Source organism: Podarcis raffonei, chromosome 10 (assembly GCF_027172205.1).
Source record: "Podarcis raffonei isolate rPodRaf1 chromosome 10, rPodRaf1.pri, whole genome shotgun sequence".
Classification (NCBI taxonomy): Eukaryota; Metazoa; Chordata; class Lepidosauria; order Squamata; family Lacertidae; genus Podarcis; species Podarcis raffonei.
In genome coordinates this window covers 77,932,721-77,958,581 of record NC_070611.1, presented here as the reverse complement: position 1 = coordinate 77,958,581, position 25,861 = coordinate 77,932,721, and the positions used below count along the sequence as shown (strand labels likewise).

The 25,861-nt window shown below is 55.2% G+C and overlaps 1 protein-coding gene across 1 annotated transcript in view; it reads right to left on the bottom strand.

Annotated features, from left to right (window-relative positions):
• The window catches only part of SND1 (staphylococcal nuclease and tudor domain containing 1), a 237,003-nt gene that overhangs the window by 49,551 nt on the left and 161,591 nt on the right, over positions 1-25,861 (bottom strand). Inside the window, exon 16 of the mRNA XM_053407017.1 lies at positions 14,852-14,961. Coding sequence (XP_053262992.1) covers positions 14,852-14,961 — 110 coding nt within the window. The remainder of the gene's footprint in view (positions 1-14,851; positions 14,962-25,861) is intronic.

Below are 25,861 nucleotides of genomic sequence, written 5' to 3'. Positions count from 1 at the left end.
AGGATCTAATTCAGATGGCCGCTCGGATAATCCCCTTAGCAACTGGGTTTTATTTGGGGCGGGGGGAGTTGGCAGGTTATGATACGGCGGAGCCAGCACACTCTCAAGGAGATGACAAACCTATTAATGCACCGTGATGGCTGGCGAGTGCCACGGCGTTCAAGGGAGAGAGAAGAGAGCTGATGGGAGTGATCCATGCCAGCTCTCCTCTGCAATTTCTCACCCGAGGGATGCCCGGGACACGGAAGCCCCATGGCTTTGGGGCAGCCCCCGCTGAGGGCTTCCTCTGTGCTCCTTAGTGGAAGGAGAAAGGAGGACCTCTATCGCATCTCTGTGAGGTGACTCAGACTAGACCAGGGGTCAGCAAACTTTTTCAGCAGGGGGCTGGTCCACTGTCCCTCAGACCTTGTGGGGGGCCGGACTATACTTTGGGGGGAAAATGAACAAATTCCTATGCCCCACAAATAACCCAGAGATGCATTTTAAACAAAAGCACACATTCTACTCAGGTAAAAACAAACTGATTCCTGGACCGTCCGCAGGCCGGATTGAGAAGACGATTGGGCTGGATCCGGCCCCGGGCCTTAGGTTGCCTACCCACGGTCTAGAGCAGTGTTTCCCAACCTTGGGCCTCCAGCTGTTTTCGGACTACAATTCCCATCATCCCTGACCACTGGTCTTGCTAGCTAAGGTTGATGGGAGTTGTAGTCCAAAAACAGCTGGAGGCCCAAGGTTGGGAAACACTGCTCTAGAGGCTCCTACCCAGCAGGGAAGCTTCGGGAGAGGATGGCCACCAACGGAGAAGGCTTCAAACAAATTCACAAAGGCTGTTGATGGATACAAGCCCTGAGAGCTTTCCTCTGCCTCCACGGCTGGAGGAAGCAAGGAGGGGAGGGGGCTCAGGTCTTGCATCCCGGCTTCCTGCTGGGGCATCCGGTTGGCCCCTGTGAGAACAGGATGCTGGACCAGGTGGTCCGCGGGGGCCTGATCCAGCTGAAGGCTCTTCTCATGTTCCTACGAAAGGTGGACCGTCCACAGCCCAACAATTCTTGGAGACTTCTTGCGGGTGCCGGGCGGTGGAGGAGGAAGGAGCCCGACTTGCAGGCTTTCCATGAAAGTGTCAGTCATCACACGACAGCCTGCCTGCGCCAGACGGATCTGTGCCTCCTCCACACCAGCCACCACCATCAACGTGTCTCTAAGGCAGAGGTGGGGAGGGGGGAGAAAGGCCAAGCCAGCATCTGTCCACCCCCCTCCCGCTTGTCCGGACTGTCCTAACGCACTTCCCGGGGAAGTTGGCCACCCCCTCCTCGCATATCGCCCCCCCCCCCCCAGCAGCTGCCTCCCCAAGAACAGCTCCTGGGTTTGGCTGGAGCCAGAGGACCTTGCCTTCCCTAGTTACCTGAGCCAAGCAATTGGTGCAAGAAGCCAAACCAATTCTGGGGTGTGTGTGTGTGGGGGGGTGTTATCCAGGCCTGTGCCCTACAAAGCATCAGTTCCAAGAGCCACCCCCCCACCCTGGGGTAGTGCCAGCCCTTGTTGTTCCCAAGCGACATCTAGGATGGAAGGCTCCTGCGAGTCCCTAAGAGAGGCAATTAATTTATGGGAAATACGAATGGCGTTTTTGCTAAAAGCTCTTAACTTCCACAGCCCTGAGTGCCTCCATGCTTTTGAATTCTGGTGCTGGAGGAGACTCTTGAGAGTCCCATGGACTGCAAGAAGATCAAACCTCTCCATTCTGAAGGAAATCAGCCCTGAGTGCTCACTGGAAGGACAGATCCTGAAGCTGAGGCTCCAAGACTTTGGCCATCTCATGAGAAGAGAAGACTCCCTGGAAAAGACCCTGATGTTGGGAAAGATGGAGGGCACAAGGAGAAGGGGACGACAGAGGACGAGATGATGGGACAGTGTTCTCAAAGCTACAAACATGAGTCTGACCAAACTGCGGGAGGCAGTGGAAGACAGGAGTGCCTGGCGTGCTCTGGTCCAGGGGGTCACAAAGAGGCGGACACGACTAAATGACTAAACAACAACAAAGTGTCTCCAGTATCTCTGCTGCCTGAGACCTCCGGGTATAGGGCAGTATATAAATTCAATATAATAATAATAATAATAATAATAATAATAATAATAATAACAACAACAACAACAACAACAACAACAACGACCAAGAGTGAGACACTTAAGGGCAGCGGCTTAATAGGCTTCACACAATGCCAAGACATCGGGGGGGTTGCCCTGACTGGATGCTTGACCACTTGCAAAGAAGCACCTGATCTATTGGTCCCTTGCAATTGACTATCGCCTTTTGGGCTTTGTAGCTGGCAAATAGCATGGCACCCAAGGCTGCCTCTGGAAGAGTAGGGGGTACTGCAGAGCCCCCCCTTGTGCTGCTCCTTTCTAGCCAAACTGTTGCCAAACTGGCTGGAGCTCTCATTACAGCCGTCAGCCGAAGCCCAGACTGCTGGTTTCTGTCAAAGAGACATGCAACGGAGCACATTTTTCCCTCGCCCACCTCATTAGCAGCTGCCTTTCCAATCCTAAATCTTCCGTGAGGTTTCTCCCCAATCCCCTTATCCACTGGCCCTTTCCACATGGGGCAGGACAAAAACGGGGGCCCCACCCAGCACTTAGCCTAGTGCCACATTCCCCACAGCAGCCCCACGAAGCTCTTCCTGGGGCAAACAGTATCAGAGGGCAGCTTATTACCATGCCATCCGCTTGACACTTTCACAGATTTTATTTTCCATTTGGGCACTTGGCACTTTGGTGCAAAAGCAAAATGCAATTAAAGTTTTACTTTAGAAAGGTTGGAAAGTCATGGGAGAAAAGTTCCACACTCGGCGATGGTGGTCCATTGGCCCTTGCAGGACAATGGGAGGCAGGGAGGTCAACAGCAGGTGGCGCCAGAGGCAATGGCAGGCAGAGCTGACTAATCCTGGTTTCTCCCTGCTAAGGCGAGGAGGCTAAGGTGTAGGGATGCGGGTGGCGCTGTGGGTTAAACCACAGAGCCTAGGGCTTGCCGATCAGAAGGTCCACGGTTCGAATCCCTGCGATGGGGTGAGCTCCCGTTGCTCGGTCCCTGCTCCTGCCCACTTAGCAGTTCGAAAGCACGTCAAAGTGCAAGTAGATCAATAGGTACCGCTCTGGCGGGAAGGTAAACGGCGTTACCGTGCGCTGCTCTGGTTCGCCAGAAGTGGCTTAGTCCTGCTGGCCACATGACCCGGAAGCTGTACGCTGGGTCTCTCGGCCAATAAAGCGAGACGAGGGCCGCAACCCCAGAGTCGGCCACGACTGGACCTAATGGTCAGGGGTCCCTTTACCTTTACCTTTAAGGCGCAGGCAGGCAGGGCTGCCAATCCCTGAGCATGAGAGAAGGCAGGGAGCTGGCTGGAAGGAAACTGAGGTTGGCAGGGCAGTGCCCGCTCTGCCCGCAAAAGTCAGCCCCCCACGCACACACCGCAGGGTGCCTAAGGGCATAAGATGTGCCTACTCAATCCTGGAATCCTGGCAGTGTCATCCTTCGGAAACGGGGACCAGGAAGGGGGTGGTGCAGCCAGCCAAGGAGACCAGGCTGCCCGCAACCGACTCCCAAAACTGCCCAGCAGCCACATGGCAGAAGAGATCAAACACCAGGATGCCACCGTCGGGGGACAACACCCTTTGGCTGATCCTCACCCCGTGGACCGTCTAATATGGAAGTGCCCTTTGGGGCAAACGGGGGCCTCGCCCGGCCCCCAGTCCCAGGGAAGGGCCCGCTCCCCTTCTCAAGCACAAGAACCGCCCAATATTTTATGACAAATGACCAGGCGCTGCCCATTATTTTTCTCCCAGTCACTTTGATCAATAAAGGGAAAAGGGTGAATTGCTATTGATTGGCCCTACACCTCCCAACGCCGCTTTACAAATTGCAGACAAGCAAGGGGGGTGGCAATGTGGGGGAGCCATTTGCCCTACGGGAGGGGGGAGATGCTGTTGGGGGGGGCACACGTGCCGGGACCAGGAAGGCCTGTGCTCCTGGCCAGACCTTGGCCTCTCTAGTCCAGCAGAAGCCGGGCAGGGAGGAGACCGACTTGTGGTCCCTGCCCCCTGGCCCCCACGTGGGCAACAGTCCAGCAGGGCTCCAAAAGATGCCAGGCATGAACTCGCCAAAATAATGGCTCCTCAAAACGGCTCAAGACCCCAGTACCTCAAGGAGCACCTCTTTCCATATGAACCTGCCTGGACCCTGAGATCATCCTCTGAGGCCCTTCTTTATGTACCTCCTCCTTGAGAGGTCCGGAGGGTGGCAGCCCGAGAAGAGGGCCTTCTCTGCAGTGGCTCCTCGTCTGTGGAATCCTCTCCCCAGAGAGGCTCATCTGGCGCCTTCATTATGCACCTTTAGGTGCCAGGCAAAAACATCCCTCTTTAGCCAGGCCTTTGAACGCCCTTTTAAAATGTGTTTGAGGGGGCTGTTATTGGGTTGTTTTTGTTTTGTATTTTGTGTTTTTTATATCGTGAGTTTATCCTGTGAACCACCCTGAGACCTGTGGGTATAGGTAATAAATAATAATAATAATAATGATGATAATAATAATAATAATATAATGGGAAAACTTCTTCAGGCAGCATAGTTAAACTATGGAACTCACTGCTACAGGAGGCAGAGGTGGTCACCAACTTGGATGGCTCTAAAAGAGGGTTGGACAAATTCATGGAGGAGGAAATGGCTATTGATAGCTCCTAGCCAGGATAGCAAAGCTTTTCCTCCACAGTTGGAAGCAGGGGTGCTTGTGAGTCCCAGTTGCTGGAAACTGCAGGAGAGGAGCGTGGCTCTTGTGCCCAGATCCTGCTTGCTGATTTCACAGATGCATCTCATTGGCCACTGGGAGAACAAGACGCTGGAGCAGATGAGCCATTGGCCAGATCCAGGAGACCCTTCTTAACATTCTTTTCTCCAGCCGACTCAAAGCTCACAAGCTCCCTCTTTCTGCCTGGCATCCCATAGTCCCTCTAACTGCAGAGAGACAGAACCTTGTCCTTGGAACACGAAAGGAACTCCATCTCACTCCTCTCCTGCGAGGCGTCTCATCTGCTAAGCCCATTCCCAAGATGGTCTTGAAGCCGATTCCCCAAAACTACGCAAACACCTTTTGCCCCACAGCCCTTCCTGGTTTGCCTCAAGTCCCCCTGCAACCAGGACAGGGAGAAACCAGCAGGCAGGGCGGGGCCAAGAGGGGCGGATCGTGGCCACCTCGTCTGGAGCATCAGCGACTGGAGGACAGGGAACAGGCCACGGCAGGAGGCCACCCAAAGGCCACGCGCCTGGGTGGCTCTCCACGTACGAGAGGGGGTCCCTTTGGGGCCCACTGCAGTCCTCTCTGCCCCCCTCCCTGGCTGGCACCAGGAAGCAAGCCGTAATGCCTCCTGGTGCCCCCACTGCTTCTCCCGGCCTGTCTCTTTCGTGGGCTTTTGATCGTGGGGCTCCAGGGCCGGGCAGGACTCCGCGGCTGCCGCAAAGCATTCAAATTCCCACCCCGGGGGAACCCGGCGCTGGAAACTAATTCCGGTGGATTTCTGCTGTTTTTACAAACCGCCTTCATTCTGGCTTTAGTGATTCACCTGCTATATTTCCAAGACGCATATTCTTTTATGTACGCGTAAGCCCTTCTCCCTGCCTTGGTAAACGCATTACGGCGATAGGGGAAGAATGGAGAGCCAGCCGAACGTCACGTGGGGCAGCCTGGCCCTAAATTTAACTCCGACAATAAATAATCAAAAGGAAAAACAGCCCTTCTCCCCAACTCCTGGAGGACCCAGCAGTTAGCAAAAGAGTTGCAAAGCTGCTGACCTGGCAGGGGCTGAAGTGCTGAGATTATTACAAGAAAACGTTTAAATGTGCCCTGGGCGCCGAAGGAAAAGAGGCAGGGGTGAACTCTGCAGCGCTTTAAGCTGCTGAAGGATTAAAGCCCCGGCCTTCGAGCTCCGTCGCCTTGGCCCCTGGGCGGGTGGGAGGGGGGCGCGGAGAGGGAGGAGGGAAGCAGGAAAAGTGTGCACTAAGCACTTGGTCCCCGCCTCCAGCTCAGACTAAAAATACAGAGATGACCCTGTTCTAAAAATTACCATTTAGCACCAGGAGCTGGCGTGGCCGCCAAGCCAAAAATCCATATCCCATCAGCTGTAATGGACTGCTAGTCACATTTCCTTCTTGGAAGCGGCTGCCCTGCTCCGGAGGCAGCGCTCTGAAGACTTGCGCAGCAAGGTGGCAGCTGCGGATGGAAATTCATTAGGGACAGCTCCTGGGAAGCCAGTGCATACATCACAATTAAAGGCGCAGCCAGGAGGCTCTGCTGGCAGGGCTGGAGAGCAGGAACGGACTGCAGCGGGCATCGCTGCCCTGCCCTGCCCAGGGGACGGGTTGAGCCTCTGCCAGGTGTCCTGAGCAAGGTACCAGGCCGCTGCCGAAGGAGCTGGGCAGGCGCTACCCATGGGCGGCTGTGGCACAAGCACAGGCAATGAGCCACCTGCAAAAGTGGCCTTGGTGGGGAAGAGAGCCGGAGCAAGGTTCCCCCAGGAAGGAGCTGCCACATGGATTCTCAGCAGAGCCTTTCAAGACCCCCCAGGTGCTGCTGGTGAGGGGAGGCGACCTGACAGGTAAGGAGGGGTAGAGGATCGGCAGGTGGGGCTCGTTCTCATCACGTCACAGCTCTGCCTGGGCAGGACTCGCTCGCCCCCTTGCGACAAATGGGCAGGACCGCCCAACCTCCATCGAGTGCCAGGAGGCGGTGGGAGGATGGATGGCGGATAACAGACTGAGGTTGAATCCTGACAAGAGGGAAGTACTGTTTTGGGGGGACAGGGGGTGGGATGGTGTGGGGGATTCCCTGGTCCTGAATGAGGCTACTGTGCTCCTGAAGGACCAGATGCACAACCTGGGAGTCATTTTGGACTCACAGCTGTCCATGGAGGCGCAGGTCCATTCTGTGTCCAGGGCGGCTGTCTGCCAGCTTCATCTGGGATGCAGGATGAGACCCTCCCTGCCCGCAGACTGTCTCTCCAGAGTGGTGCATGCTCTAGTTATCTCTCGCTTGGACTACTGCAATGCGCTCTACGTGGGGCTACCTTTAAAGGTGACCCGGAAACTGCAATTAATCCAGAATGCAGTAGCCAGACTGGTGACTGGGAGGGGCCGCCAAGACCACATAACACCAGTCCTGAGAGATCTGCATTGGCTCCCAGTACGTTTCCGAACACAATTCAAAATGTTGGTGCTGACCTTGAAAGCTCTAAACGGCCTCAGCCCAGTAGACCTGAAGGAGCGTCTCCACCCCCATCGTTCTGCCTGGACACTGAGATCCAGCGCCAAGGGCCTTCTGGCGGTTCCCTCATTGCGAGAACTGAGGTTACAGGGAACCAGGCAGAGGGCCTTCTTGGTGGTGGCGCCCGCCCTGTGGAATGCCCTCCCACCAGATGTCAAAGAGAAGAACAACTATCCTACTTTTAAAAGACATCTCAAGGCAGCCCTGTTTAGGGAAGTTTTTTTTATATTTTATGCTGTATTGTTTTTAACACTCGATTGGGAGCTGTCCACAGTGGCTGGGGAAACTCAGCCAGATGGGCAGGGTATAATTATTATTATTATTATTATTATTATTATTATTATTATTATTGAAGGCAGGCTCCCCTCCCCTTTCTCTCCAGGCCTGACAGAACTTCTTCCGCATCTGCCGCTACCCTGAGTGGGTCACGGAAGCCTTAGCACAGAGCTGGATCCAGAGGGAAAAGAGGCCATTAATTAAGGGAGCCACCCGAGAGAGGCTGTGTTTGGCAGGCAGGCTGGCAGCAGGGAGGGAGGAACCGGCAGGCTCTGCTGAGCTCAGGAGAAGAGCGGAGATGGGGCCTGCAAGATGGACAGACAGAAGAGGGAGAGGGGAGGACGGGGAAGGGCATTTCGCACAGCAGGCGCAGAGTAGAGAACGGCACCCCTGTGGTGCTGCCACGGGACCAAACTTGGCCCTGCAGCCATTTTGGGACTACAATTCCCATCATTCCCGACCACTGGTCCTGCTAGCTAGGGATGATGGCAGTTGTAGTCCCAAAACAGCTGGAGGGCCAAGTTTGGCCACCCCTGATCTGGATGCTTGGATCGCTTCCGCTGTTCTCTCCCGCAACCTCAAACCCCAGCAGATCTCTCAGCCACACTGGAGGCTGGGAAGCCAGCCCAGGAGACATTCGTGAGCATGTCTAGGGGCAGGCGAGAGGCTCCAATATGGGGCGCAAGGTCAGCCCACAAGGGGAGCTCCCACAAGCATGGCAGCAGCTTGCCGCCCTCAGCTAAGGCAGGAGGAGTCCTGGTGCAAAGCTGGCTTTCTGGGCAAATGCCACATCCCTCCAGTGCCCTCTCTGGAAATCCCTCGACCCCAAACCTCCCCTGAGAGGCTGCAGACCTGGCTCCCTCTCCTGCTCCCTTACACTGCGTGGCCCAAAGATGCCCCCCTTCCCTGTAGGGCACAGGCTGAGGTTGCACATGCACAACACCCACAAGTAAGTAAGTGTGTGTGTGTATATTGGAGTGGGGAGGGAGGGAGGTCCTCCAGCCCCACAGGGAGCATCTTGGTCCATCATTCATGTTGGTAGCTCTCAGCAGCATGGGCTGGGCCTGGGAAAAGGCCCCCCTACGCCTGTGGAGGAGAAGAGCCTCCCCTGGGCTAAGAACTGCTGGCTGCTATAGAATAGAATAGAAGAGAAGAGAAGAGAAGAGAAGAGAAGAATAGAATAGAATAGAAGAATAGAATAGAATAGAATAGAATAGAATAGAATAGAATTTATTATTCATACCCTGCCCATCTGGCTGGGTTTCCCCAGCCACTCTGGGCGGCTTCCAACAGAATATTAAAATACAATCGTATATTAAACATTAAAAGTTCCCCTAAACAGGGCTGCCTTCAGATGTCTTCTAAAAGTTTGGTAGTTGTTTTTCTCTTTGACATCTGACAGGAGGGCATTTCACAGGGAAGGCGCTACCACCGAGAAGGCCCTCTGCCTGGTTCCCTGTTAACTTGGCTTCTCGCAGGGAGGGAAGCGCCAGAAGGCCCTCAGAGCTGGACCTCAGTGTCAAGGCTGAATGATGGGGATGGAGACGCTCCTTCAGGTCTACTGGACCGACTCTTGTTCCTCTCCTGTCACCCCAATCCCATGTGTGTCTACGGAGCTTTGATTCCATCAGTGGGGTGGCGCATAGGGGCTGTGCAGAAGCAGGCAGGCCCCATCCCCGTGGAAGCAGCTGGTCTCAGGAGTCTCTCTCCCCCCAGAGTGGATCCAGAAGAAGAAGAAGAGTTTGGATTTGATATCCCGCTTTATCACTACCCTGAGGAGTCTCAAAGCGGCTCACATTCTCCTTTCCCTTCCTCCCCCACAACAAACACTCTGTGAGTGGGGCTGAGAGACTTCAGAGAAGTGTGACTGGCCCAAGGTCACCCAGCAGCTGCAGGTGGAGGAGCGGAGACGCGAACCTGGTTCCCCAGATTACGAGTCCACCGCTCTTAACCACTACACAGCACTGGCTCTCCAGGATGCGCTCGCTTTTCTCTGGTTAGCGGAAGGTGTCCAGGAGTCTCCCAAGATGCTTGGAAGCCCCAGAGGACCTCTCGCTGGCCACGAATTCGAGAGAGGCACCTCCTTGGTTGGGACCCCTCTCCTCAGACACTCTGGAGAGCAGCCCTTGCTGCTGCTGCTGCTGCTGCTGCCACCGCCACCGCTGGGCCGGCAGGGACAGATCTCTCCAAGCAGGGCCTCTGCACCCACCTCCTTCGCTTTCTCACCCAGGACAGGCCCCGCCAGTCTTGGGTGCCTGCACACACCTCTCCTGAGGGTGTTCATAATCCCATTTCATGCCCCATCGCGCTCCAGAGTAAGCCGCCGCCTGTTTCATCCATCAAAGGCAATGGAGGAGCCACCGGATCTGCAAGCACGCTCTTTGTGGCAAGGCTGTACAGCCCCCTGGAGCTCCAAAGCGGGGGGGGGGGGTGTCACTCCATCCGTGTCTGCAGAGAAGGGCCTGCTTCTGCGCCTACTCCTGCCTTCCTTCTGCGAGGAGTCTCTGCCCGCTTTCTAGGCTGGGGTGACACCTCCCAATGGTCCTCCATGAGCTGCTATTGCTTTTATTTATTATTTATTTTTCTACAAATATTTTTTATTGGTTTTTACAAAAAAAAAAAATCCAAAATAATAAAGGGGGGGACTTCTACCATATCCCATATCCATCTATGAGATTCTTTGTATCTCGTGACTCCCCCCAGCCCCTGCACGGGTCCTTAAAACAATTCTTCTGAAACTACTTCTCATTACATTCTCCACATTTTCCATTTCTCTAAGCTGTCCATGTTTTTCGTTTCTTTACAGCGCACTTCCACAGTCCAGCTAAACTGTATTTTGATTTGTGTACAATGGTCCCCTAAGTAAATTATAATCCCCCCAATTCTTTTTTAAAGTTGCTATTGCTTTTAGAGCTGCAGGCTGTGAGTAAACCAGCACCCCGGGGAGTTTCCTACTTTGCAAGGAGTTTTCAAAGTAAGGAAGCATCCGAACGACGGTTCTTCTCCCGTCTCCCATTCCCACAGTCAGAAGTGACAACGTCTCCTCTATCAGCAGCTTCCACCATCCATTCCACACTACTTGGGTATAGAGCCTTGTGTGGGGCAGCCCCACTGCCCTTTGAGATTTCCACCCCTGGAATATTAGACAAGCGCTGCCTCTGTTGCCTTTTCAGAGAAGACCTTAGCCTTTTAAGCAGAGAAGGCTCTGCATCTGCGTTGCAACGCTTTTATATTATTATTATTATTATTATTATTATATTTACAACATAGTCCACAACAACTCATACATACAAGCAAACCCACCGCAATTGACAATTTAATTATCAAAATTAAACTCCTATCCCCTTACACAAAGAAAACATAACATAAAAATAAAAGACTTCCTTTATCCTGTAAACGGCCTCCTTATTTAATTCTTGTGTACTGTTTCTTTTATATGTGATCATTACCATTCTTCCTAATTATGACTTTAAAAACCAGCAAGTCTCCTATAGAAATTAATCGAAACAAGTCCAGGTGTATATTTGGGGGCACTGTTTGGCAAAGTATTCTCTGCATTTCCCCCATTCTCTTTGGTTCTTGTCTAGGTTGTCCCCTAATTGTCTCTGTTAATCCGTCCAATTCAGTATAATCTAATAATTTATCCTGCCATTCCTTTTTTTCTTGGCACAAATTTTTTTTTCCAATTTCTGGCAATTAAGGTCCTTGCCGTGCCTGTGGCATACAGGAATATTTTTTGACCCTCTTTTGCTACACCTGTGCCTGTTATTCCTAATAGGAAAGTATTTTTTCACAAAATTATATTTAAACCTTTTTTATAAGTTCATCATATTCTATATCCCAGAAGCTTTTGATATGTATAAGTGTCCCTTCTGCTTTCGTGCACCTCTATGCATTGGAATACTTTCAAAGATTCTTCATCCATTGTAATTTGGCGACCTGGGCTCCTTTGGAAGGAAGGGCCGGATAAAAAACCGAATAAATAAGAAACAAATTCTGGGCAGAGGCTTGCCTAGGGTACCCTGAGCAACTGCACCCCTGCCACCCACACGGCCTTGGCCAGGCTGGAAGGAGGGAATCCGCCTGGCGCAAGGAGGGGGCAGGGGCCTGAAGCCTGGCACCAACGCCCAGGCGCTCTGAAGACGACCCCAGAGGAAGAGCGAGGCTCGTGCCAAACGGGAGCATTTCATCTCCGCAGCCGCTCAGCGAGGTGGCTGCAGAGGGCATCTTGGCTCCAACATTGCAATTATGAATCACAGCACAATGACACCAAAGGCGCCTGGCGTGAGCCGTGCGCCCGTTTCAATCACGGAAGCACGGCAACCCTCGTTGGCGGTTCTTCACATGCCGGTCATGCTCCTAACGAGCAGGGGGTCGGAACTGGGGGTGGGCGGGTAGGGAGAGGAGACTGGGTGTGCATGGTGAGCACAAACACACACACACACACCCCCGTCCCTGCTTGCACAGGACCAGGCACTCAGGCAGCGGGTCAGGGAGACGGCAGCGATCGTGCAGCTGAACACAACCCGGCAGCCGGGCAGGGAGAAAAGAGAGGGGCAGGTCTTACACCAGAGGAGGAATATTGGCAGGCAGGAGGGCGAGCCCCTCCCATCTCCAAATCTCCACACTGACAGATTAGTCAGCAAACGGCTCTGGCAGCCAAAGGAGGGCTTTCTTGGGGGCTATCAGCCGGGAACTTCCGGGCCAACGAGGGGGAATCTGGGGGCAGCTGCTGGATCAGGGCAAACAGGGCAGGGGCACATAGCTCCACATCCTGCTTTCCCTGACCGGATGCTCCAAGAGGAAGCCCAGGGAGACGGACCTGAGCGCAGCAGCAGCAGCAGCAGCAGCGATCTCCTCACTTGCGATTCCCAGCCAGTGCCGTTTAGAGGAGAGCAGTGCAATCTTCGCTGGAGCCTGGAAACGGTGCTGCTGTGAACGCGCCGTAATCAGAGCCCTTTTCAATCAGGCAACCGCCTCCCCTTCCGAAGGTTATTTGCTACATCAGCCCCCCCACAAGCTGACACCCCCTTCAGGGGGGGCCTTGTGAACACCTGGAGACGGAGAGCAACATCCGCTGACACCTCAAGCAGGCGCAGGCACCACCCACAGTCTGCTCAGGGCCCCCGCTGCCCGCAGAATCCCCACCCCACGGAGCTTCTGTCTTCTTGCCAAACTTGGGACACAGATGGCCAAAGGGCTGAAAGGATGTTGAGCGTGGCTTGCGCCTCCTCTGTGCCCACACGCGAGAAGGTTCCTGTTGCTGCTTTTGTCCCAGCGGCCGGGAGAAACGTCTTCTCTTACCCACAGGCCGTCCCATAGGGGCTGACTATTTGCCAACTACGGCTGGGCCTTCCTTCCACTTTGCTGGGCCAGAGGAAGGGGCAGCCTGCAAAGCACGCTGCGTCCTTCCGACAAGCAAAGTGCACGAGATTCGTGCCACACCAGCTCAGAAGCCGCTGTGTCCTTGCCAAGGTAAGGACGCCTTGCGGGAAGAGATTAGCAGCGACCCAAGAAGCGGGAAAGTGGCTGGGGAGGGGGCGAAAGGAGATGCATTTCTGCAGTGGGCCTGCGTCTGAATTGGTTGACCGAGACCCCAACTCACTCACACCCCCAACATTTATCTAGACCCTCCAGAACCTTCCCCAAGTCGCCTGCCCTCAACACTGCCAGCCCCTTCCCATTGCTACAAGAAGGCGCAGCAGGAGACGTCTGGAGTCTTCCCAAAATCTGAGAGGCGGTTACAGACTTGCTCCACTCATTTTTAAAAAGCATGCTCAGGTGTCCTAACCAGGGAGAAGCCTCTGTCATCACGAGTGGCATGTGAAGCCCTGGCATGGCGGGAGAGGGGTGCAAAGCAAAGAAGAGTGCCTCTAAGCACGTACAGACGACTTGTCGTGCACACCTTGAGAACCGAGTCCTTCAGCCACGGTCACAACCATCTCTGAAGGTCCGTCCAGTGGAGCAACTGCTAAAAGACAGGGACCGGGGCTTGAACCCGCCTGCTGGGAGCCCCCGCCTGGTGTAAGGGGGGGCAGTGGCAGCCCAGCCCAACCAGGCCCCGGCACAAGCAGAGCGAGGCAAGCGCAGAAAGGCCCTGGGAGAGACCTTTCCGCTGGCAAGGCAAAACCGTCCAAGTGACTGACGGCTGGGAAAGGTCAGCCTGTCCGAGGCTGGCAGCTTCGGGTGGTACAGAGTTTCAACAAGGCGCTCCAGCGGTTCCTGAGCAACTAGCCCTGATCCAAAGCCAATTTCAGGCTAACCGTTAAGAGGGGCAACGAAGGTCAACAACGCCAAAAACGATCCATAAATATTCTCCTGCTTGGAGCCGGGAGAAGAACGTTCCAGGGTCATGAAACCAAGGCGGGCATTTTCTTGGGGAGGGTGGCATGTGGCTATGGTGTTTGGTGGGGTGGGGGGCAGAAGGGGCAGGCATCAGGGAGGGAGGGAGGGACCCTGGCCTTCCTCTGCCTAAGGACAGCCACACACAAATCCATCCACTCTCATCCCTGGCTCAATTCCTCCGCTTCCCCCTGCCTGGAAGAGGCCACCTGTTCTGAGTCCAGGCCCCCCATCCTGAAACAACACCTTGGCCTATTTGGGGAGGGGGCCTCTGGCAACCTCAAATGCTCATTTCCGCACATGCAGATGAAGGCGGTCACACCACAAAAGACAAGGATTTTCTGGTGCTGAAGAACCACACACAAAACCACATTTTGGGAAGGGAGGAGGCTTTGGGGTCCCTGGGACCACCAGCCCCCCTCCAAAGTGACCCAGAGGCAGCCTCACGGGCTCAAATGCGAGGAGGCTTCCTCCCCCCCCCAAAGGAAGCCCAAGGCCCAGCAAAACCCAGCTGAGCCAAGTCGTGGGGCTGCTCCTGTGCCGCCTCCCCCTGGCACCCGAGTTCGTGGCCCCGTAAGCCCAAGTCCCTCTGCCCACAAAGCCAACTGGAGCCCCGCAGAGCTACATCCTTAAGCTGAGCCCAGTCTGCGCAGCCGCAACTCGCCGTTTGCCAAGCCCGGGCCAGAAAATACAACAACTCTCCACGCCATCCCATCTGGCAGCCTCTCTCTCTCTCTCTCTCGGAAACTGTTGCCCGCCTGCACAGATCCTGGCCCAGAAGGAGGGCAAGACCTCTTTGCAACGGACCAGCCAGACTCCTCCCAGCCTGGGCAGCCAAAGCCTCTGGCCAGGCCGGCTGCTGCTCCACAGAAAGACCGGAGAAAGGAGACGACCGGAAGACAACGCCCCCCCCCCCCGCAGCCCTGGCCCCCTACCTCTCGCTGAAGCACCAGCTCCTTTGTGAAGAGAGTGGCCTCCTCGCTGAAGGGCTCCCCCTCCTGGACCAGGCCGGGCAGGTTTCTTGCACCTCGGGGACATTCGATACCTGAGGAAGGAGGAAGGAAGCAGAGGGGCAGGGAGAGAGAGATTTTCAGTGCGCTTCCTTTTCTTTTCTTTCCTTTCCTGACTTTATCAAGTTCCTTCCATGCTATGATGGATGGCCGCCCATCAAGGATTCTCTCACCGCAACTTGGGTGGAACAGGTGACTCTTTGGGTTCCTTCCAACAAGACCTTTGGAACAATTATGTTTCCTCAGCATCACCCAACCTGGCATGCCCCACGGAGGACTTTAAGGTCCACAAATGACACCACTCTGGAGGTCCCAAGTCACAAGGTGGTCAGACTGGTCTCAACTAGGGCCAGGGCCTTTTTAGTACTGGCCCCGACTTGGTGGAACGCTCTGTCCCAAGAGACCAGGGCCCTGCGGGACTTGACATCTTTCCACAGGGCCTGCAAGACAGAGCTGTTCCACCTGGCCTTTGGTTTGGACTCAGTCTGACCCTTATGTTTCCCTCCCCTTCTGGTTTTGATCTATTGGCCACTTTTAAAATGAGGCTGCATTTTAAACTGCATTTTAACCTGTATTTTAAATTGGTCCCCCCCCCCCCCCATTATGTTTTTACTGTAATTTTACTGGTGTTAGCCGCCCTGAGCCCGGCTCTGCCCGGGGAATAAATATATTTTTTTAAATCATCATCACCATTGAGAGCTGGAAAAGGAGCTCCCCACAAAACGAGCAGACCCCCAACAGGACCTGCCTTGGAGGGGAGGCTTGCCAGGACCGCCTGGCCAGGCCCAAGAAGGAGCCTTGGAGGCCGCCTGGCCAGGCCTGGGGTCCCCTTGCGGCCGCCCCCCTCAAGGACTGCCCACCTCATCCTCCCAGGGCACAAGGCTCTCCTCTGCAAGGAGCCCTGGACAGACCTTGCTTCCGCCGCACCCCATCCCTGAGCTGGGGGGGGGGGGAAGGACTCCGAGTGCCAGAGGCTCCTGGGGAGGATCTGGGCCAGCCGACAGGCCCCCCAGGAGACAGAGCAGCTGGAAAGGCCAGCACCCAAGGGCCTTTCTGTGGGGGCAGATTGTTAGAATAATTTATTATGTCTACCCCGACCATCTGGCTGGGTTTCCCCAGCCACTCTGGGCAACTCCCAACAGAGTGTTAAAAACACAATAAAACATCAAACATTAAAAACTTCCCTAAGCAGGGCTGCCTTCAGATGTCTTCTAAAAGTCAGATAGTGGTTTATTTCCTTGGCATCTGATGGGAGGGTGTTCCACAGGGCGGGCGCCGCCACCGAGAAGGCCCTCTGCCTGGTTCCCTGCAACCTTGCTTCTCGCAGTGAGGGAACCGCCAGAAGGCCCTGAGCTGAACGAAGGGGGTGGAGACACTCCTTCAGGTATACTGGGCCGAGGCAGTTTAGGGCTTTCAAGGTCAGCACCAACACTTTGAATTGTGCTCGGAAACATACTGGGAGCCAGTGTAGGTCTTTCAGGACCAGTGTTATGTGGTCTCCGCATCCACTCCCAGTCACCAGTCTAGCTGCCGCATTCTGGATTAGTTGTAGTTTCCGGGTCACCTTCAAAGGTAGCCCCACGTAGAGTGCATTGCAGTAGTCCAAGCGGGAGATAATCAGAGCATGCACCACTCTGGCGTGACAGTCTGCAGGCTGGTTGGGTCTCATCCTGCGTACCAGATGGAGCTGGTAGACAGCTGCCCTGGACACAGAATGGACCTGCGCCTCCATGGACAGCTCTGAGTCCAAAATGACCCCCAGGCTGTGAACTGGTCCTTCAGGGGCACAGTTGTCCCATTCAGAACCAGGGAGTACCCCCCTACTCCTGCCCCCTGTCCCCCCCAAAACAGTACTTCTGTCTTATCAGGATTGAATCTATTAGCTGCCATCCATCCTCCCACTGCCCCAAGGTGCTGGCACTGCTTATCTCAGTTCACACATGCACTTATCAGTGCTCTCCAGGACAGAGCTTGCAATGGGAGGCAGAGGTGGCAGGGGCTACTGGGAAGCCCCACAACTGCCGGAAGTGGGGCCAGTGGGGAGGGGAGAAAAGTCACACGACAAGGATGCAAGGCTCCAGGTGAGACAAGTCTCCAGTGCCAGCTCCTGCCCGCCAGGGGCTGCCCCCTCCACCCCAGCCTCACAAGAGCAGCCACCGCCGCAGCCGCCCTCCTGTCAGGGGGCAAGCTCCTGCCGCACAGTGGTGGAAGCGCAGTCCCAATCCACTTCCACGCTCCGGTGCCTTAGGAGGAGGAAGGCTGGAAGGGAGGCAACGCGAGCCACTTTGGGCGGCTCCTTGGCGCAAGGCAAAGGCGCCCGGCCAGCCTTCCCCTGCGAGGCCGCTCAAAATAGCCCTGCGATTCCCTCCAAGGCAGCGAGAGATGCATTTTGCCTGTGGCTCCGCAGGCTCAGCCCCGCGCATGATGATCAGCCGAGGCTGAAGCTGGCTGCCGAGCCGAGGCTTCCGGACAGGAAGCCATTTTTTCCTGGAATAATTTAAGGAGCAATAAAGCCGGGAAAGCAACCGCTGGGACATAACCTGAAATAAAGGTTTAGTGAGGCGGATGCGCCGCTGCCACAGAGAACAAGGAGGACGGGGGTCCATAAAGGAGTTTTATAGCAGCTGCGGCGGCATCTGTCAAGAGCATCAACCACTTGATGCGCAAAATGTCCCCGCTGGGGAGTTTGGCTTCCTCCCGGGGGGAGCGAGGTGGGGCGGTTCGAGGCGGGAGAAAGATGTGGCCCCAGAGACTCTGCGGGCGCAAAGGGCCAAGGGAGGGAATAAGCAGGAGGGGGTGAGGAGGGGGTGGCCCTGCAATACCCCCAGAGCCTAAATCCAGGCTGGGGCGGCACAGAGTCCGCGGCAGAAGAGAACCCGACTGGGAGCAGAGAAGGAAGCTCCCTTCCTCTCCTCCACAGCCTGGACATCCTCCTTTCACATCATGGGTTGGAGGCACCCAGTCGACAAACTTTCAAAACAGAGCTTCTGGCTGCGCTTGCAGGGCCTGCATTGTGGAGGCTGGACTCAATGGCCCCTTCCCCTTCATCCTGGAGAAGAGTGACTAGTGGGGTGCCACAGGGTTCTGTCTTGGGCCCGGTCTTATTCAACATCTTTGTCAACGACTTGGATGATGGACTCAAGGGCATCCTGATCAAATTTGCAGATGACACCAAACTGGGAGGGGTGCCTAACACCCCAGAGGACAGGATCACACTTCAAAACGACCTTGACAGATTAGAGAACTGGGCCAAAACAAACAAGATGAATTTTAACAGGGAGAAATGTAAAGTATTGCACTTGGGCAAAAAAAATGAGAGGCACAAATACAAGTTGGGTGACACCTGGCTTGAGAGCAGTACATGTGAAAAGGATCTAGGAGTCTTGGTTGACCACAAACTTGACATGAGCCAACAGTGTGACGCGGCAGCTAAAAAAGCCAATGCAATTCTGGGCTGCATCAATAGGAGTATAGCATCTAGATCAAGGGAAGTCAGAGTGCCACTGTATTCTGCTCTGGTCAGACCTCACCTGGAGTACTGTGTCCAGTTCTGGGCACCACAGTTCAAGAAGGACACTGACAAACTGGAACGTGTCCAGAGGAGGGCAACCAAAATGGTCAAAGGCCTGGAAACGATGCCTTATGAGGAACGGCTAAGGGAGCTGGGCATGTTTAGCCTGGAGAAGAGGAGGTTAAGGGGTGATATGATAGCCATGTTCAAATATATAAAAGGATGTCACATAGAGGAAGGAGAAAGGTTGTTTTCTGCTGCTCCAGAGAAGCGGACACGGAGCAATGGATCCAAACTACAAGAAAGAAGATTCCACCTAAACATTAGGAAGAACTTCCTGACAGTAAGAGCCGTTCGACAGTGGAATTTGCTGCCAAGGAGTGTGGTGGAGTCTCCTTCTTTGGAGGTCTTTAAGCAGAGGCTTGACAACCATATGTCAGGAGTGCTCTGATGGTGTTTCCTGCTTGGCAGGGGGTTGGACTCGATGGCCCTTGTGGTCTCTTCCAACTCTAGGATTCTATGATTCCCACTCCACAGTTTGAGGATTCCTGCCCCAGGAGGCAATAATAATAATAATAATAATAATAATAATAATAATTTATTATTTGTACCCCGCCCATCTGGCTGGGTTTCCCCAGCCACTCTGGGCAGCTTCCAACAAAGATGAAAGATACACTAAAATGTCACATATTAAAAACTTCCCTGAACAGGGCTGCTTTCAGATGTCTTCTGAATGTCAGGTAGATGTTTATCGCTTTGACATCTGATGGGAGGGTGTTCCACAGGGCAGGCGCCAATACCGAAAAGGCCCTCTGCCTGGCTTCCTGTAACTTCACTTCTCAGGAGGAAGACTTCTGTGTACAGACTGAATGATGGGGGTGGAGACGCTCCTTCAGGTATACTGGGCCAAGGCCATTTGGAGCTTTAAAGGTCAGCACCAAAACTTTGAATTGTGCTCGGAAACGTACTGGGAGCCAATGTAGGTCTTTCAAGACTGGTGTGATGTGGTCTCGGCGGCTGCTCCCAGTCCCCAGTCTAGCTGCCACATTCTGGATTAGTTGTAGTTTCCGGGTCACCTTCAAAGGTAGCCCCACGTAGAGCGCATTGCAGTAATCCAAGCGGGAGATAACAAGACTCGCCTGCTTTGCTAGATCCCTTGGGGCTCAGGGCTCCTCCCTACATGGGGTTCCTTTGGGGAAGACCCAACACCTGTGGATCAGCAAAGTCTTGGGGCTCCAAACCTCCCCCTTCCAAGCAGCCCAAACCAGGTTTCCCGGAGGGATCCCCACAGGCGCAAGGTGGTGCCTGCGCTTCTCCACAGGCTGCGGGCAGCAACTCTTCGTGACCCCCTGGACCAGAGCACGCCAGGCCCTCCTGTCTTCCACTGCCTCCCTCATATTAGTAGCTTCGAGAACACTGTCCCACCATCTCATCCTCTGCCTTCCCCTTCTCCTTGTGCCCTCCATCTTTCCCAACATCAGGGTCTTTTCCAGGGAGTCTTCTCTTCTCATGAGGTGGCCAAAGTATTGGAGCCTCAGCTTCAGGATCTGTCCTTCCAGTGAGCACTCAGGGCTGATTTCCTTCCGAATGGATAGGTTGGATCTTCTTGCAGTCCATGGGACTCTCAAGAGTCTCCTCCAGCACCAGAATTCAAAAGCATCCATTCTTCGGCGATCAGCCTTCTTGATGGTCCAGCTCTCACTTCCATACATCACTACTGGGAAAACCATAGCTTTGACTATACGGACCTTTGTTGGCAAGGTGATGTCTCTGCTTAGAAACCTCCAATCTGGCTTTTTATGTGAAAGCAGTCTGCTTTTGCACCAGGCTCCCCACCTGGCAGGAGGGCTCATGAGATCGAGAAGGCGAAGGAGCAGAGGCCCAAGCGATGCCAGCTTATTACCTGTAATAGCTGTCTCTGCCAAGTGCTGGCCGGGCGCAGCCTGAGAAGCAGGGATTGTTTCTGCTACATGATTAGAGCCGCAGAGGCAGGTCAAGTGCCGATCCATCAAGATTTGCGGGGAAGGAGGCGGAACCCCAAGAGGGAGCCCAAGCAGGCGGCCTCTGTCATTTCAGCTTCGCCAACGCTGGGTCCCAGCCAGATTCCTAGCAACTGGGAGGAACAACTTATCCCCCCGCCCGCACCATCCCCCTCGCCTCTTCCAGGCCCCCAGGTTCAACACAGGCCACCCGGAAAGATGGAGGGCGGAAGAAAGGGCCACAGGCTCCGGTGGCTCACAGCCCAGCCATGGCCAGGGGCCCCATCACCAGGAAGTAACATACTCCTGCCTGGCCCCACACACCTGGGGCAGCCAAACTGCCCTGCCTGGCCAGTGGGGGAGACCCCTGCCTTGGGGACACGCTCCCTCCTTCCACTCGCACCCAGTGGCTTTGCACCCCTCCTTGCAAAAAGGAGGACCAAGGAGTTTGCTAAGAGGGGCCCAGGACCCCTGCTCAGGCTGTCTGTCTTGTTTGTTGGTTTGCCGCCCCAAGGTCCCAGGCCGTGATGGAGCGTCAAAACACAATATTAGGAACGCTTTAAAACAATTCCTAGCCGTAAACGGAGGTGGGTCCTGAAAATGTGTGCCTCCAACTGCAAAGGAAGTTGGGGGGCAAAGAGACGGGCCTTTTGCATCCCCCGGAAGCTGTGCAATGAAGGCACTTGCTGCACCTCTGTGGGGAGGGAGCCCCACAGTTCTGGGGCTGCCCTGGAGAAGGCCCCTTCCCCCTGGGCCACCACACAAACCCCTGAGCCTCTGAGGGGGGATGGACCCCCAAGAGGGCCCTCAGGGAAGGAGATGGCCATTCAGGTATGTGGGGCAGGAGTCGTCTAGGGCTTTCAGCACCAATGGAAGCGCCTGGAAAGGAACCAGTGCAGAGGATTTAATGCAGAATTCTCCTGCGGGTCCGTAGTGCAGGAGCCCCCCAGATCCAGGCTGGCTCCTGCCAGCCCAGGCGACCATCAGCCCAAACCTCACTCCGTGCTCAGAAGACGGGGCTCTGTTTTCTCCCTCTGCCGCACGTCCGGAAGAATGACAGCGGCGGAAGTGGCAAGGTTAAGAATCTCTCTGCACAGGTGACACAAGGATTTAGAAGCAGGCTCCTGCCAGAGACGCACGCCGGGCAAAGCCAGGGAACAGCTGGGCGACGCCACTGCCGCCAGCCGGAGAACCTCCCAGGTGGGCAGGAGGGCAAGGAGGGTGGAGACGTGCTCTCCAGGGGCACGGCAAAAGCCGCCTGGCCTCTCAACGACAGCAAGGCAAGGAGCCCCGAGAGGGAAGGCTCCTGAAAGAGAAGGGAGGCACTGCCATGGCAGGACGGGGCAGCCACACACCCCAGGGGCAGGCGCAGGGATGCACCTTTGTGCGAGTTAGTATTTTGCAAATGGAGCTGCCAAGCTCACCTGCCAAGGTACATAAGAACTCAGCATCTAGCCCAGCATCAGGCTCTCTCAGTGGACCAGTAGGTGCCCCTTGGGGGAAACCCACAAGCTGAGCCCTAGAGCCCTCTTCTGTCTACAGAGGCAGAGCCTAGTCCTCGTGGCCGGTAGCATCCACCGACCTCCTCCTCCTCCAGGAACTGCTCCCTGTGGCAGGGAGTTCCGCAGTTCAGCTGTACGTTGACTGACGAAGGGCTTTCTTCACCACCCTGACCTTGCAGACTCTGCTGGCCTCGCAGGCCCTGTGCCAGGGACGGCTGCAGCACCTGCCGAAGCCAGCCCAGCCCTGGGCACCAACCGCCTGGCGGACCTCCCGGCTCCCCACTCCCGGCTCAGGCAAGGCGGCTCAGCACCCTTGGCTCCTCAGCAGCCCCTCTCTCCCAAAGCACCAGCTTGCAAACTGGGAGCTGGGCCTGGCCTGGCACAGGGGTCAGGGGGAGCTGGGTGCTCTCTCCCCAGCACCCACCACAAAGCCCCCAGTCCAGACAGCCGCAGGCCTTGCTCCTGACAGAGAGAGAGAGAGACAGGCTGCTTTGCTGCTCCTGAGAGAGATAAATATAGCACAGGAGTTTTCTTGGACTGGATCGAGGGAGAGAAAAGCATTGGAAAGAAATAGGTGAATAAATCAGAGGGAAAAGTGCTTTGTGCAGCAAAATCGCTGCACCCAGCGTTGCCACATATTAATGACCCCGGGGAAAGCTGGCTCAGGCTGCCTTTCACATGCGATGTTCTCCAGCATACTGACAAGCGAGTGCTGGGGCAGGGAAAGGACGCCGCTGGCGGGGAGGGGAGCCCTGCCTGACCCCTGCCAGGACCCAGCAAGGAAGAGCGTGGCAGAGGCTGGGGGGGGGCTGCCTGCATTCTGCAGGGGGGGCCCAGAAAAGTCCTGGGGAGCAGCCTCAAAGCAAACCAAGCACAGCTGTAGGAGCACAGAGAACAAGTGGCCTGGCCTCGCTGACTGACTGCCTCCCCCCCCCCAAAAAAACCACATACAGCCCAGAGTGGAGGACAAAATGACAGGATTCTAGAACTGGAAGGGACCCAAAGGCTCATCTAGTCCAACTCCCCGCAATGCAGAAATCACAGCTTTCAGGGAACAAGTTCCCTTATGGCCAAGGTGACTGATTTGGGGAAGGGGAGAGGCAGGCGAGGCCTCAAGGCACATGGCAGAGGTCCTGCTGTCTCTCCCGCTCTCACGGGAAGGGGCTCCCTGGACAAGAGAGAGGTGGAGCCAGTCGTTCAAAGAGAACAACCATTCCTCAGGTGAGGAATCGATGCTTCTCCTGCATCTCAGGCTCCAGGAGGCGGGACGTATGCCAACTGATGGGCTTGCAATGGGGGCCTGGGTGACACGGCGACTCGCCTGCCAGGTGCAAAGGCTGTGGGCAGGACATCGGAACAGCGTCCTGGATCAGGCCAAAGCAGGCAGCCCACCTAGGTCCAGCCTCCTGTTCTCACAGTTGCCTGTGGGAAACCAGCAAGCAGGATTGGGGCCCAAGAGCAGCTCTCTCCTCCTGTGAATTATTGTATTTTAATATTATTTAAATTACTGTATTTTAATATTTTGCTGGAAGCTGCCCAGAGTGGCTGGGGAAACCCAGCCAGATGTGCTGGGTACAAATAATAATAATAATGATAATGATAATAATAATAATTCCAGCCACTGGCATTCAGGCGCATTGCAGAGCCACTGGTCCTCTTTTAAAGCCATCCAGGTGTGTGGCTCTCCCTGTCTCCTCCTGAGGAAGAAACTTCCATTGCTTGCCTCTGCGGGGCATGAAGAAGGACTTCCTTGTACCTGGCCTAAATCTTCACCTTCCATTTCATCGGAGGTTGATGAGTCCCAGTGTCACGAGAGAGGGAGGAATACTTTCCTCTGCCCCCAAGCCGCCTAGAGAGGACAGCAGGCGGGTCGGCGAAGGTGGCGCATGCCAGTGCGCTTGGAAACATACTTGTGCAAAGTGCCGACAGGGGCCGAATACCGGAGCACCTTCTCCGCCACGACACCTGCTCCTTGCGCAGGGCCTGCTGGCCAGGGAGAGCCCAGGAGCCTGGAAGGGCCAGGGGTGGCCAGGAGAGGGCTCCAGTGGCGAGGCACTGGGGGGCAGCTGGGCCCACGCAAGGGCTGGCGCCACTTGAAGATGGAGCGCTCGAGATGGCAAGGGACGCCGGGCCGTTCTTCAGCAGACTTCTGGGGAGCGTGGGACTTGTGACAACTCCATTCCTAAAGGATGCTGCAAACAGCTCCAGATAAAGGGGGATTGGGAAGATTTGAAAGCTCCAGCTTTGGAGAACATGACAGCAATTTAAAAGAGATGAAGGGGCCGTAGAGGAGGAGGAGGAGGCGGCGCTTGGGGAGGGACACAACGCCTAGGTGTTTATATGCTAATTCCGGGAGCCTCTCAGCCCAAAGAGGGAGCAGAAGGCCCTTCGCTAAATGCGGAGAGAAAGGTGGGGAGCGTATCAGACGCAAGGGGGGGCAGGGAGAGAGGCTTGGCTGCTGGCAGATAACTCAATGGAAGAATCAACTCAGCATGCCGCAACAGTGGGGGGAAAGGTAAATTCCGTGGTGGAGATTAGAGGGGGGGCACGGAATTGAAAATAAAACTGCCTGCCAGCCTTTTCAGGCCTTTTATACAGACCTAGGAAGCAGCCACATTTGGAATCCCCAGCCAGGTTCCGGTGCCTGCAGAGCACAAAGGATTCTGCAGAGCTAAAAAGGGGCTCAGGAAAGAGCCATCAAAACCACCGCGGGGCTGGAGGAACTCCCTTGTGATGGAAGGGTGTCATGATTTGGGGAGGTGGGTATTTAGAAAATGAAACAGAAGGGTGGGAGAAACGATACAGGCATGGAGAAAGGGGATGGAGACATATTCTTCTCCCTCCTAAGGCCAGAAGGCGGGGACGACCCAATTAAACGGGCAAGCGATTCAGAATAATAATAATAATAATAACCTATTTTTTGGATATCCCGCCCATCTGCCTGGGCTGCCCAGTGAGAAGGCGAAGGCCGGAGGTAGCCTGGAAGGGAAGACTCTCTCAGGTTGCCCCACAGCCTGCTGTAAGAGGGGCCTGAGTCCAGGCGGGCAACCGGCCGGACACCACACCCAGCCTGCAGGTGGCCAGGAACACGCCAGCCAGCAGACGGGTGAGAGATGGACAGAGATGAGCAATTCTGTTCCCTGCAGAAATCTGAGCAACGAGGAAATGTCTCGCATACCCTTTCCAAGGCCAGCATATGCCTGTGCCATGCGGAGAGAGGGAGTTCTCCAGGACGCGAAGGGCATGAGGCTGCCTGGGAAACTTTGAGGGGGTGGGAGGGTGGGGAGTCTGGTGCCCTGCAAAGCCCAGAACTTGAAAAATCTGCAAGTGGGGAAAGTCCTCTGAGCCTCATCAAAACCCAGAGCAGCAGAGCTCCCGTTGTTTGGCCACTCGAGGCACCTTTGGCTTATTTACCCAGAAATTGCAAAAACCCCAGAGCGGCACAGCGCACAAAAGGGGGAGAGCGTTCCGCCAAGACCCACGTTAACTTCCTGCGCTCCCTCCTGCAGCAAGGGTGAAATTGTTCTGCTCTTAAGTGGTTCTCACAATGGAGAGCCTGCAGAAGGAAGGAAGGGAAAGAAAAAGCATCTCCAGAAATTGCTGCAAGCAAGTCCTTCCGGAGGGGGAAATAAAATTAAAAGGCGCAGCATTTCTCCATCCCGCTCGTGCCTCCTGGGCCCTGGGCAGTCTGGCCGGGGGTGGGCAGGGGGGGGGAGGGAGTCTCCACAAGAGGCTTCCACAAGCATCTTCTGCTGCCTGCGGGGCTGTGCAAAACAGCCTGCATTGCATTTGGGGAAATGGCTCCACAGCCACCCCCCTCCAGCTCAGATGTCTGCTAAAATTGCAAAAATGCTCTTCGCTTTAAGATCGGGGTGGGGTGAGCGTGGAGATGCCAGAGCGAAAGATTTGATATAAAAGCATGAACTGAACATGATCTCAAACT